Here is a 10,692-nt window from a genome sequence, read left to right as displayed (position 1 = left end):
GTTTGGTATTGAATAAGTTTTTTTTAATAGACATTTTCAAAATTTGTAAAAGCAGAGAGAATAGTTTTATGAACTCTTGTATAAACTTCAGCGGTCTTTGATAATTGTCAACACACAGCAGATCTTAAGTTGTTTATTCCTTCCCACCTCTACCCACACAACCAGATTATTTTGAAGCAAATCCTGGCTATCATATAATTTCATTTGTAAATTCTTCAGTTAATATGTTTTGTGGGTATAACTGTGAAAAAGCATCTTTCTGTTTTTGGCAGGACACTGGCAATCAAATCATGGCATCCATAGAAGAAATTGCACATCAAATTATTGAACAACAAATGGGAGAGGTATGTCTAATTTACTGTTCATTAACTGCTTAACCAAACTGATTTATACAAATAAGTTTGCTAGGTTTTGGTGGCACAGAGATAAAAGATACCCTCAATTGTTAGAATCAAAATTGCCCAGAGAAATATCAATAATATGCAGATGACACCACCCTTATGGCAGAAAGTGAAGAAGAACTAAAGAGCCTCTTGATGAAAGTGAAAGAGGAGAGTGAAAAAGTTGGCTTAAAGCTCAACATTCAGAAAACTAAGATCATGGCATCTGGTCCCATCACTTCATGGCAAATAGATGGGCAAACAGTGGCTGACTTAATTTTGGGGGGCTCTAAAATCACTGCAGATGATTGCAGCCATGAAATTAAAAGACGCTTACTCCTTGGAAGGAAAGTTATGACCAACCTGCTGCTGCTGCTAAGTCGCTTCAGTCGTGTCCGACTCTGCAGCCCAGTAGACGGCAGCCTCCCAGGCTCCTCTGTCCCTGGGATTCTCCAGGCAAGAGTACTGGAGGGGGTTGCCATGTCCTTCTCCAATGACCAACCTAGACATCATATTAAAAAGCAGAGACATTACTTTGTCAACAAAGGTCTGTTTAGTCAAGGCTCTGGTTTTTCGAGTAGTCATGTATAGATGTGAGAGTTGGACTATAAAGAAAGCTGAGCGCCAAAGAATTGATGCTTTTGAACTGTGGTGTTGGAGAAGACTCTTGAGAGTCCTTTGGACTGCAAGGGGATCCAACCAGTCCATCCTAAAGAAGATCAGTCCTGGGTGTTCATTGGAAGGACTGATGTTGAAGCTGAAACTCCAGTATTTTGGCCATCTGTTGTGAAGAGCTGACTCTTTTGAAAAGACCGTGATGCTGGGAAAGATTGAGGGCAGGCGGAGAAGGGGACAACAGAGGATGAGATGGTTGGATGGCATCATTGACTCAATGGACATGAGTTTGGGTGAACTGGGAGTAGGTGATGGACAGGGAGGCCTGGCGTGCTGCGGTTCATGGGGTCGCAAAGAGTCGGACATGACTGAGCAACTGAACTGACTTTCAGTTCACTTTGATCTAGTGAGAGATGATTGAATAATTAGACAATAAAAATAGAATATGTTCAGTGCTGTGATAGGTAATTGTGTAGAGTGTAATTGGGAATTGGGAACACGGAAAAAAAACAACTGATGAAGAGTTGTGGGGTGTGAGGATCTAGTCAAAGATTGTTTCTGGAGGGTGCAAAATCTGAGGTTTACTGGACCGTTAGAAGGAGATCTATATCATATAAATAGTTGTGTTCTAGTAAGAGGTTCCATAGTCCAGAGGTTTTCAAAATATCATCTAGGGACTCAGAGAGTCAGCAAGGTCCAAACCCCTCTCATAACAATACTAAAATGCTGTTTGTTTTTTTACTGTCATTCTGTCACAAATATGTGGTGTAATTTTCCAGAGACTGCCTGTTACATGATAGGTTAAAATATGTCAAAATTTAAAAGGTGTACGTAACTCATTGAACCAGCGTTTTCCGAATGACCAGTGCACGATGTAACAAAATCACTCGTAAGTGACGGATTCACATTGCAGGATAGACCAATAGATTTTAATATATTGGCTGGCTCAGAAGTTAGTTCGAGTTTCTTATGTCATCTTACCGAAAAACCCAAATGAACTTTTTGACCAATCCAGTAGTTTCTGATTCCACATTGCAGCTAATCTCTAAAAAGCTCTCACTTTTCAAGTTTTGATGTCATATCAAAGAACAGTTACACAATTTGAAGACGCAATTAAGATAGTCTTCCCCCTTTTACCCAGAAAATATAAGTCTGGATTTTCTTTCTTTCTTTTAACCAAAACAGCCTTTGCAGCAGATTGAATGCACAGGCAGGTATGAGTATCCAGCTTCTATTAAGCCAGACATTGAATTTATTTGCAAAAATGTAAATCAGTGCCTCTGTCCTCCACTAAATTTTTTTTTGTTTGGAAAATATACTTATTTTTCATTAAATAAATATTATATTACTTATGTTAAGATTTAATGGTTTATTTTTTAATGAATTAATAAATATTTTAAATTTTTTCTATTTTAATTTCAGTATGGTAAATATCAATAGATATAACCTACGTAAATAAAAGCCGTTTGGGCTCTCAGTGATTTTTATTTATTTATTTAGGCTTGTAAAGAAATCCTAAGACCTGAGAACTGTTTCCATAATCTATTTACTCTTCTTTATTGAAGGCCACTTGGATCACTTCAGTTTCTAATTATAATTATTGTGCTGCAGTAAACATACTTTTACCCATCTAAGCAAAGTGTTTCCAGGCAATAACAGTTGGACCCTGCATGTACCTGATGCTCTTGTTTCTAAGAAATAAGTGTGAGCCATTAGATTTTTATTCAGTTTACAATTAATATTTCTGATAGGAATATTCTAAAATGAAATGTATAACAGCATAAACTTTACATGGTAAAATTACAGATGAACTGATTCAAAACTCTTATAGGTATCATTGAAAATTGCAGAAATTGTTAGTGGAGAGGATGGAGACTAGACTTGGTAGAAATAACCTATGCAAAACAAAACTGACAACAGGTAAAACTGAAGCCAGGAAAATAGGGCATGGTAGAAATAATGGTCAACAAAGGAAAGTCAAATTGGTAGCAGCCATAATCAATACAGTGTGCTCTAGACAAAAACTAATTAGTGATTGAGAACTGTGCTGTAAATTTTTTTTAGAAAATAGTCTTTTTTTTTTCTACCACAAGTAAGATCTTTTATTTGTCATACAAAAACTAATTAGTGATTGAGAACTGTGCTGTAAATTTTGTTCATAAAATAGTCTTTTTTTTTCTACCACAAGTAAGATCTTTTATTTGTCATACAAAAACTAATTAGTGATTGAGAACTGTGCTGTAAATTTTGTTCATAAAATAGTCTTTTTTTTTTCTACCACAAGTAAGATCTTTTATTTGTCATCATTAAAAGTATGCATTTTAAACAGATTCTTGGACTGGTGGCTCATATTCACCGACTTATTTAACTTTAGCACCTGTCTCATCCCCAGTAGCTTTTCCGGAACTGCTACCTTCCCATGTAGCTCCTTGAGTTTTCCCAATTCAAACTTGGGCTCCTTTAGCATTTTTTGCTTTTCTAATGAAGACATCATGGAGTGGATAACTAGATTGGCAAGTCTTTTCCAGTGCTATCTGGAATCAGTTTATTGACCACCTCTTTCAAGTCATTCATCTGCACCTCTCAGGTCATTATTTTTATCATCTTCTTGGGGTTCTGGCTTACCTGCTAGTGCTGAGCATAAAAGGTCTTCCAAATCTGATGGTTGCGTTTTTTAGTTACCCACACAGAACCGATGAATCAAGTAACCATCGGTAGTCTTGACATCAACATGAGCTTCAGTCATGGTTTGCCACTTTTTGACCATGGAATACATTATGGATAAGATCCATGCCATGGAAATTAGTCAGGCAGTTTTTGCCCTGAACATTCTCAATAATTATCTTGAATTTTCTAAATGCTACTTCATTGTTCTGCAGATTAGCGAGACTCATTTCAAAAACATAATCTTTGAGGCCATCAGATGTGATTTTGGTTCCTTGAGTTCTTGTGACCAGTGTTTTCCCAGTATCCCTTATATAGAACATAGCTGGTGCCTTCACATCATACCTATCTTTTTTAGAAACTGGGTCAACCACTTTCTTCTTGGCTCTCTTGTTGCCTCCTTTCATAAGGCGCTTGTTCTTGACGACCACCATGGGGCTGTGTAGAGACCCAGAAAAAGTAGAAAATAGTCTTGATGAAAATAATTTCAGAGAAATAGAAAAAACTTGGGAACAAATCAGCTTTGACATTTTAAAATTGAATTCTGGGAATTTAATTGGCTTAATGAGTTTTTTTCCGTAAAATATTTGCTCAGCTACAGCAAAAACCCTCAATGCTAGGCTGTTCTTTTTATTCATGAACTTTTTCTTCCCCAGACTACTCTATCTCAGTAAATGACAGTTCTATCCTAATTGATCGGGCCAAAATTTCATAATCATCCTTGACTCTTCTCTTCTCATATTCCATATCCAATCCATCAGCATATCTTGTCACCTCTCCCTTTATAAAATATCCTAAATTGTTTTTCACCCCAGCATGGCTACTACCCTGATCTTGGCCTATATCTCTGCCTATATACAATACCCAAGTGCTGCCAGTGTTTGTGCAGTAGCATCCTTTCTGGTCTCCTTAATTCTGTTCTTAAACATTCATAGTCTGATCTTTACACTAAATCTAGAAAGATGCTGTTTGCAAAAGATCCTGCCACGTCTCTGCGCTGTAAGGCCTTCAGTGGATCTCCATGTCATCCAGTAGAAAATCAGGTGTTGTATGGCCTACAAGAACCTTTTCAGTTTGGCCCTTTTTGTCTCTCACTTCCCACCTCCTACCGTAAATCTCTCTCCCATCCAGATTCACTCACACAGCTCTCTGGCTGTGCCTCTTGCCTCAGCTATATCAAACACACTCATCCTGCCCCACAGGCTGCTTCCTCTACTTGGGATGCACTTCCCCTAGCTAGTCCTAAGCCTTGGTCTGTTCCTTCACTCAGGTCTGTGCTGAAATGTTATCTCCTCATCACTCTCATTCCATCAATAACCCCCAGCTTACCCTGCTTTATTTTACTTTGTAACACATAATACCACCTGACAGTATTATTTGCTTACTTGTTTTTTATCTGCCTTTCCTCACTAAAGTAAAAGCTTTATGAGAATAAAAATTTTGTTTTGTTTATTGTTGTATCCAGGGACCCAGAACAAACAGCAGTTGGCAAACAGAATACACCCAGTGTATGTTTATGTATATGGAACGTAGAAAGGAGGGGAAGGGATATTTCTATAGGGTAGGATGTCGTGGAAGTAGGATTGCTAGATTAAATGGTATGTATGTTATGTGTATTACATTGAATCTATGTATGTAATGGTATGCTTTCTAGTCTAGCTTTGTCTGAAGAAATGAGAAAAATTGTCCTTGGAGAAGGAAAAAGATTAAGTTGACTTAATTACTAATGACATGATTGTATTAGATTGTTACAGAGCAGCCTACTGGCCAGAAAATCCAGATCGTGACAGCACTTGATCATAATACCCAAGGCAAACAGTTCATTCTGACAAATCACGATGGCTCTACTCCAAGCAAAGTCATTCTGGCCAGGCAAGACTCTACTCCAGGAAAAGTTTTCTTCACAACACCAGATGCAGCAGGTGTCAACCAGTTATTTTTTACAACTCCAGATTTGTCTACACAACAGCTCCAGGTAAATTCATAGTTTCTCTTTAATCTTATCCTTGAAAAAAAGAAAAAGCATATCATAAAATAAGTCCTGACATTAAGACTTTATATCCTGCATGTTCAGTAGGAAAAGATCTTGTATAAAATTATGTGCTACCTTCTCCTGTGGGCCACTATACTTTTCCTCACACATCCTCACAGCATATATTTTGGTGAGTTTTTAGTGGCATATAGTAAGATCCACTCTGGCTAGTTTGGGCAGGAAGGAATTTAACAAAGAAAGTAGAGAGCTCAAAGTACTGTTAGAAAGACTGAAGGAACACTTGTAGGTCAGGTTTCCAAGAATAACTATGGAAGCCTGCTTCAGAACTTGATTCGAGGTGACCTTATGCTTCTGCAGTTAGGAAACTTCCAAATCAGGAGCATCTACAGAATTCTGTAACTGCAGTGTCCAAGACCAAGATGCCTCTGTTGTGAACAAGCAGCTGTCAAATCTAGAAGTCCATATTACAGCTAGCAGCTTTGTGACATTTGCTTCCCATTTGTCATACACATCTTGACTAATTTACTAATTTACACGTCTTCACATCTTTACTAATTCACTAGTAAGCAGTCTATCCTATGGTCAGCTTTAACACTGGAACTCAATCAGTAGTGTAAATTAACTTTACATTGTTTTTTATTTTTGCTAGTTATACATTATTCTTCAGAGAGCCAGCTAAGGCTTTTATACAATTATGTAGCTGCTGTTTTTACCACTGGTTGCTATGATTGAATATAAATACAGTGAACCCTTAAGTTGGCCTCCAGAGGCTTTGGTGAGGGTGCTCACTTAAAATTGGATTCCTCATTTTGTGATGAAAAGCTAATCAAGTAAAATTCCTTTTAGAATTGAAAAGCTCCAAATTCATGAAATACAAAGTTATGCCTCTATGTCCTCATAGATTCTATTATTCTTCCAATTACACAATTGTATATTACTTTTAAAAACAGCTAATGTAGAAAATGGATAAAATATATAAAGTTATCAGAAGTCTCTAAAAAAATGTATGACATTATCCATACCCTAATTTCTTTATTTTTTTAATAAACAGGCTTGATTTTCTTAAGAACAGTTTTGTATTTACAGAAATATTGAGCATTTAGTATAGAGAGTTCCCATATAATCGCCCAACACACAATTACTCATTAACATTCTACATTAGTGTGATATATTTATTATAAATAATGAACTGGTAGTATGTATACATTAGCTAAAATCCACAGCTTTTCCTGATTTTTACCTGATGTCTGTCTGTTCCAGGATACCAAATTATAGTGCACTTGTCATGTTTCCTTTGACTCCTCTTATCTGTGACAGTTTCTCAGACTTTCCTTATATTTGGTGACGTTGATAGTTTTAAGTTATACTAGTCAGGTATATTATAAATTGCCTTATTGTGGGACTTGGTCTGATGCTTTTTGCACGGTTAGACTGGGGTTGTGGGTTTGGGGGAGTAGTTAGCAGAAGTTAAGTGCCATTTTCATCACATCATTCCAAGGGTACTTCCTATCATCATATTTATGACTGGTGACATCAGTTGGCTGAAAAGGTGTATATCAGATTTCTTTACTCTAAAGTTAATCTTTTTCAAAGGTTTTCTTTACTTAAAAAATAAAAATAATATCAGTACTTTGCATCTCTAAGAGCAGTGAAAGAGAAACAGGTATAGGATGGAAGTCCCCTGGGCCAAGATTTGATTTCTCTTCTAGTGACCTAAGATTCGATGTGGGCAGGCCCATTAACCTGAGTGTCTCTTCCACCCTTAGGAAATTAACAAATAAAGATTAGCACTGTTTGCAGTAGATATGCTATTTAAAAAAAGATAGGTGTTTGTCATAGATGTTTTCAAAGGATATCTAATACCGGAAATTGTTTTTTTTTTTTGAAGTTTTCATTGAAGACTGATTTTTATGGTGATATAAGAAGAAATTATGCTACTATAATATAGTAAGGGACAACTATTTTATTTTTGAAAAAAATTTTTGGCCTTGCTGCATGGCATGCAGGATCTTAGTTACTCAACCGGTGGTCAAACCCAGACCCTCAGCAGTGAAAGCACAGAGTCCTAACCACCAGACCACCAAGGAATTCCCTGGAACAGCTATTTTAATGACTATTTAAAGTTTTTAAAATGAGAATTGTTCCTGAAGGCATTCACACCCCTAAGAGAAGGAAAGGAGTCAAAGTAGAGGATTATCTTGTGAGCTGTTTGGAAGCAGGGGTAGGTTTTTACCATTTTGATGCTTGAGTAGATTGAAAGAAAATGACAGATTGAAGGATAAACCTGAAAGAAGAAACTGGTATATCTTTGTATTATATTAGCTGTACCTAGTGATGAGCTCTTAATATAGTTTAAAGAGATTTAGTAATTTGCCCAAGGCCATTCCATCTAGCCCCTACTAATTTGCTGTCATTAACAGATTCTAGAGTCCATGTTCTCAACCTCTGCACCTAACCCAATCCTTCTAACAGCTGAGTGAAAAGTTTATACCTTTGTACATCAGTCACGTTCCATAGTTAAAAGTAAATGCTTCAACAGACGTTTTTTTTCTTCATAACCTTTTTCTATTTAAAAAAATTAGATTTCTCTTTTTATGCTGTTATAGCTTATTTTAGTCATATCATTCTATGGGTAAATGTTCTGAGTTATTCAAAGACAAATGTCACAATAGGACAGATAACTGCTATAGTAATTTGATGTGTTCCATATGAATAGTAAATACTTTATGGGTGAGATGCAGTAAAAAATATACTCTTGTATTTGTGTGTTTAAGACTCTTTTTACTTTAATGAATTGTTATGGAACAAACTAAAAAGGTATTATTTCTATCTACTTTTTATAACACTGAAATTTTAATCTTTATGTAAAGAAAATTAAGAATAGTTTAATTGATACGTGCATAATAATAGAGTTCAAAGTTTCAGAATAACTTACAGAAAAGAAAGCAGAAAGTAATATGACTGAAAGTTCTTTTAATTTTTTACATATTATTGAGTAACAACAAATTATTGTTTTCTTGTTTGTTTGTTTTGGGGGGGTTTCTTTAGTTCTTAACAGATAATTCTTCCTCAGAACAAGGACCAAATAAGGTTTTTGATCTTTGCGTAGTATGTGGAGACAAAGCATCAGGTAATGATAAAAATAACCTATATGTGTTGTGTTGTTAAAATAACTGCCTCACTACTGCATTTCTTCTACTGAAAGTAAAAAGTAAAATAAAGGAGCATGTTTTTATGGTTCATATTTGTAGCCTGTGAAATTTAACTGATTTTCCCCCAGAGCTTTTTATTCACCTAAAGGTTTTTTATTTGACATGCAGCTTAATCTGATCTTGCAGTGACATAAAATGCATATTTCAAAAGAATTATGAAAGGCAGTTTCACTTTTTTTAAAGTAAACTGAACATGTGGAAATTTTTCTGAATGTGAAACCAGTTTTGTCAAAGGTATTGCTTAAAAATTAGTTGTGATCCTTAGTTGTAATAACATGTAACATTAGATTATTAATCTACCTGTTGAGCCCTGTTCTTATTCTAGGAATACAGAGTAATAGATTACTGAGGTGGAAAAGCTCTGGTTAACCCTGATGAAATGCTCTGCATAGTTGAGCAGACATTTCTCCAAGCCTGTTTTTAGTAGTCAGGTTTACACCGTTTTAGTTATGGCCATTGTTACTTCATGCCCAGAAATACATACCCATATTTATTCGTATATATTCACAAGTACCACTGAGATAAATTTAAGGGCCCAGCTTGTTTTCTTTCATCCTTTTTATCTTTCTCATAGCTTCATTACAAAACTTGCACTAGAGCTTTTCCCGGAGTACGTTCAGTTTGTTAATAATTTTTATGCCAAGGATATGGTTTGTGAAAATGATAGGTTTATCAAAGTGTCACAGATTTCTCCAGAAATTAAAAGTGGGACTCACTATGAGGAAGGATGATTAGATTTCAAATACTAACTGACATATCCTTTTTTTAGAGCATAGTTTTCAGAATAAAATAGCTTTATAAAGTACATTATTGTTGTTAAGTTGCTAACTCATGTCCAGCTCTTTGGACCCCATGGACTGTAGCCCTCCAGGTTCCTCTGTCCATGGGATTTCCCAGGCAAGAATCCTAAAGTAGGTTGCCATTTCCTTCTCCAAGGGATCTTCTCAACCTGCGGATCAAACCTGCGTCTTCTACATTGGCAGGTGGATTCTTTACCACTGAGCCACCAGGGAAACCCTTATATAGTACATAATAGTAATTTGTAAGTGATCTCAGAAGTGAAAATAGTTTTTATATCATGGGTTATGGGTGATTTTGTTTCTTCTCTTTCCCAGATTTTCCATGTCATTGTTAAAATTACTTTACAAAATTTAAAAACTCATATTGTTTAGTATATCTTAACAGAGAATTGTTTCTGTCATTCTCTGGTAGTTCTTTAAAAAAAATATTCATGTTATAAACTCAGAAATCTCAGTTTCATCTCATGTTTAAAGGGTAAATGTGGGCGGGTCTACTTCATTTCAGTTCTGAAAAATGTGACTTTCGTATTTTCTTAAAAATTTGTTTCTAGGGCGTCATTATGGAGCAGTAACTTGTGAAGGCTGCAAAGGATTTTTTAAAAGAAGTATTCGAAAAAATTTAGTTTATTCATGTCGAGGATCAAAGGACTGTATTATTAATAAACACCATCGAAATCGCTGTCAATACTGCAGGTTACAAAGATGTATTGCATTTGGAATGAAACAAGACTGTATGTATTAGCTTTTAAGGAGAAAATACTTTTAAGATTTCAGGCAAACTCTTAGAAATATGTTAAAATTAACACGTTAAAATATGTCAAATATATTTGGTTTTTAATTTAAAGTTTTCCAACAAGAGTTTAAAGTTTTCCAACATATAGAAATATGTGAATCTGTATTTTTTATATGTTCAACAAATCTTAACAGAATGCCTATAATGCCAGGCATGTAATTTTAGTTTGGATCTGGTAATAATAATTTTTTTAAAAAAAGGTAACTAGATACCAGTTTAGTTTTTCACTAAACTA

At 35.4% G+C, this 10,692-nt stretch overlaps 1 protein-coding gene and 1 pseudogene across 5 annotated transcripts in view; one reads left to right on the top strand and one right to left on the bottom strand.

Moving 5' to 3' along the window:
* The window catches only part of NR2C1 (nuclear receptor subfamily 2 group C member 1), a 45,913-nt gene that overhangs the window by 13,246 nt on the left and 21,975 nt on the right, over positions 1-10,692 (top strand). For all 5 annotated transcript variants that reach the window (XM_055396109.2, XM_088836866.1, XM_088836867.1 and 2 more), the window contains 4 exons: positions 273-344; positions 5,404-5,634; positions 8,701-8,782; positions 10,216-10,395. In XM_055396109.2, the coding sequence (XP_055252084.1) occupies positions 291-344; positions 5,404-5,634; positions 8,701-8,782; positions 10,216-10,395 (547 nt within the window). In that variant the 5' untranslated portion in view covers positions 273-290. The remainder of the gene's footprint in view (positions 1-272; positions 345-5,403; positions 5,635-8,700; positions 8,783-10,215; positions 10,396-10,692) is intronic.
* LOC129536908 (small ribosomal subunit protein eS1 pseudogene) lies at positions 3,317-4,093 on the bottom strand (annotated as a pseudogene).

This window comes from Moschus berezovskii, chromosome 6 (genome assembly GCF_049115385.1).
Source record: "Moschus berezovskii isolate FMDL1 chromosome 6, NW_MosBer_1.0, whole genome shotgun sequence".
NCBI lineage: Eukaryota > Metazoa > Chordata > Mammalia > Artiodactyla > Moschidae > Moschus > Moschus berezovskii.
The sequence above is the reverse complement of the archived record's forward strand: the minus strand, read 5'-3'. Positions and strand labels throughout refer to the sequence as shown.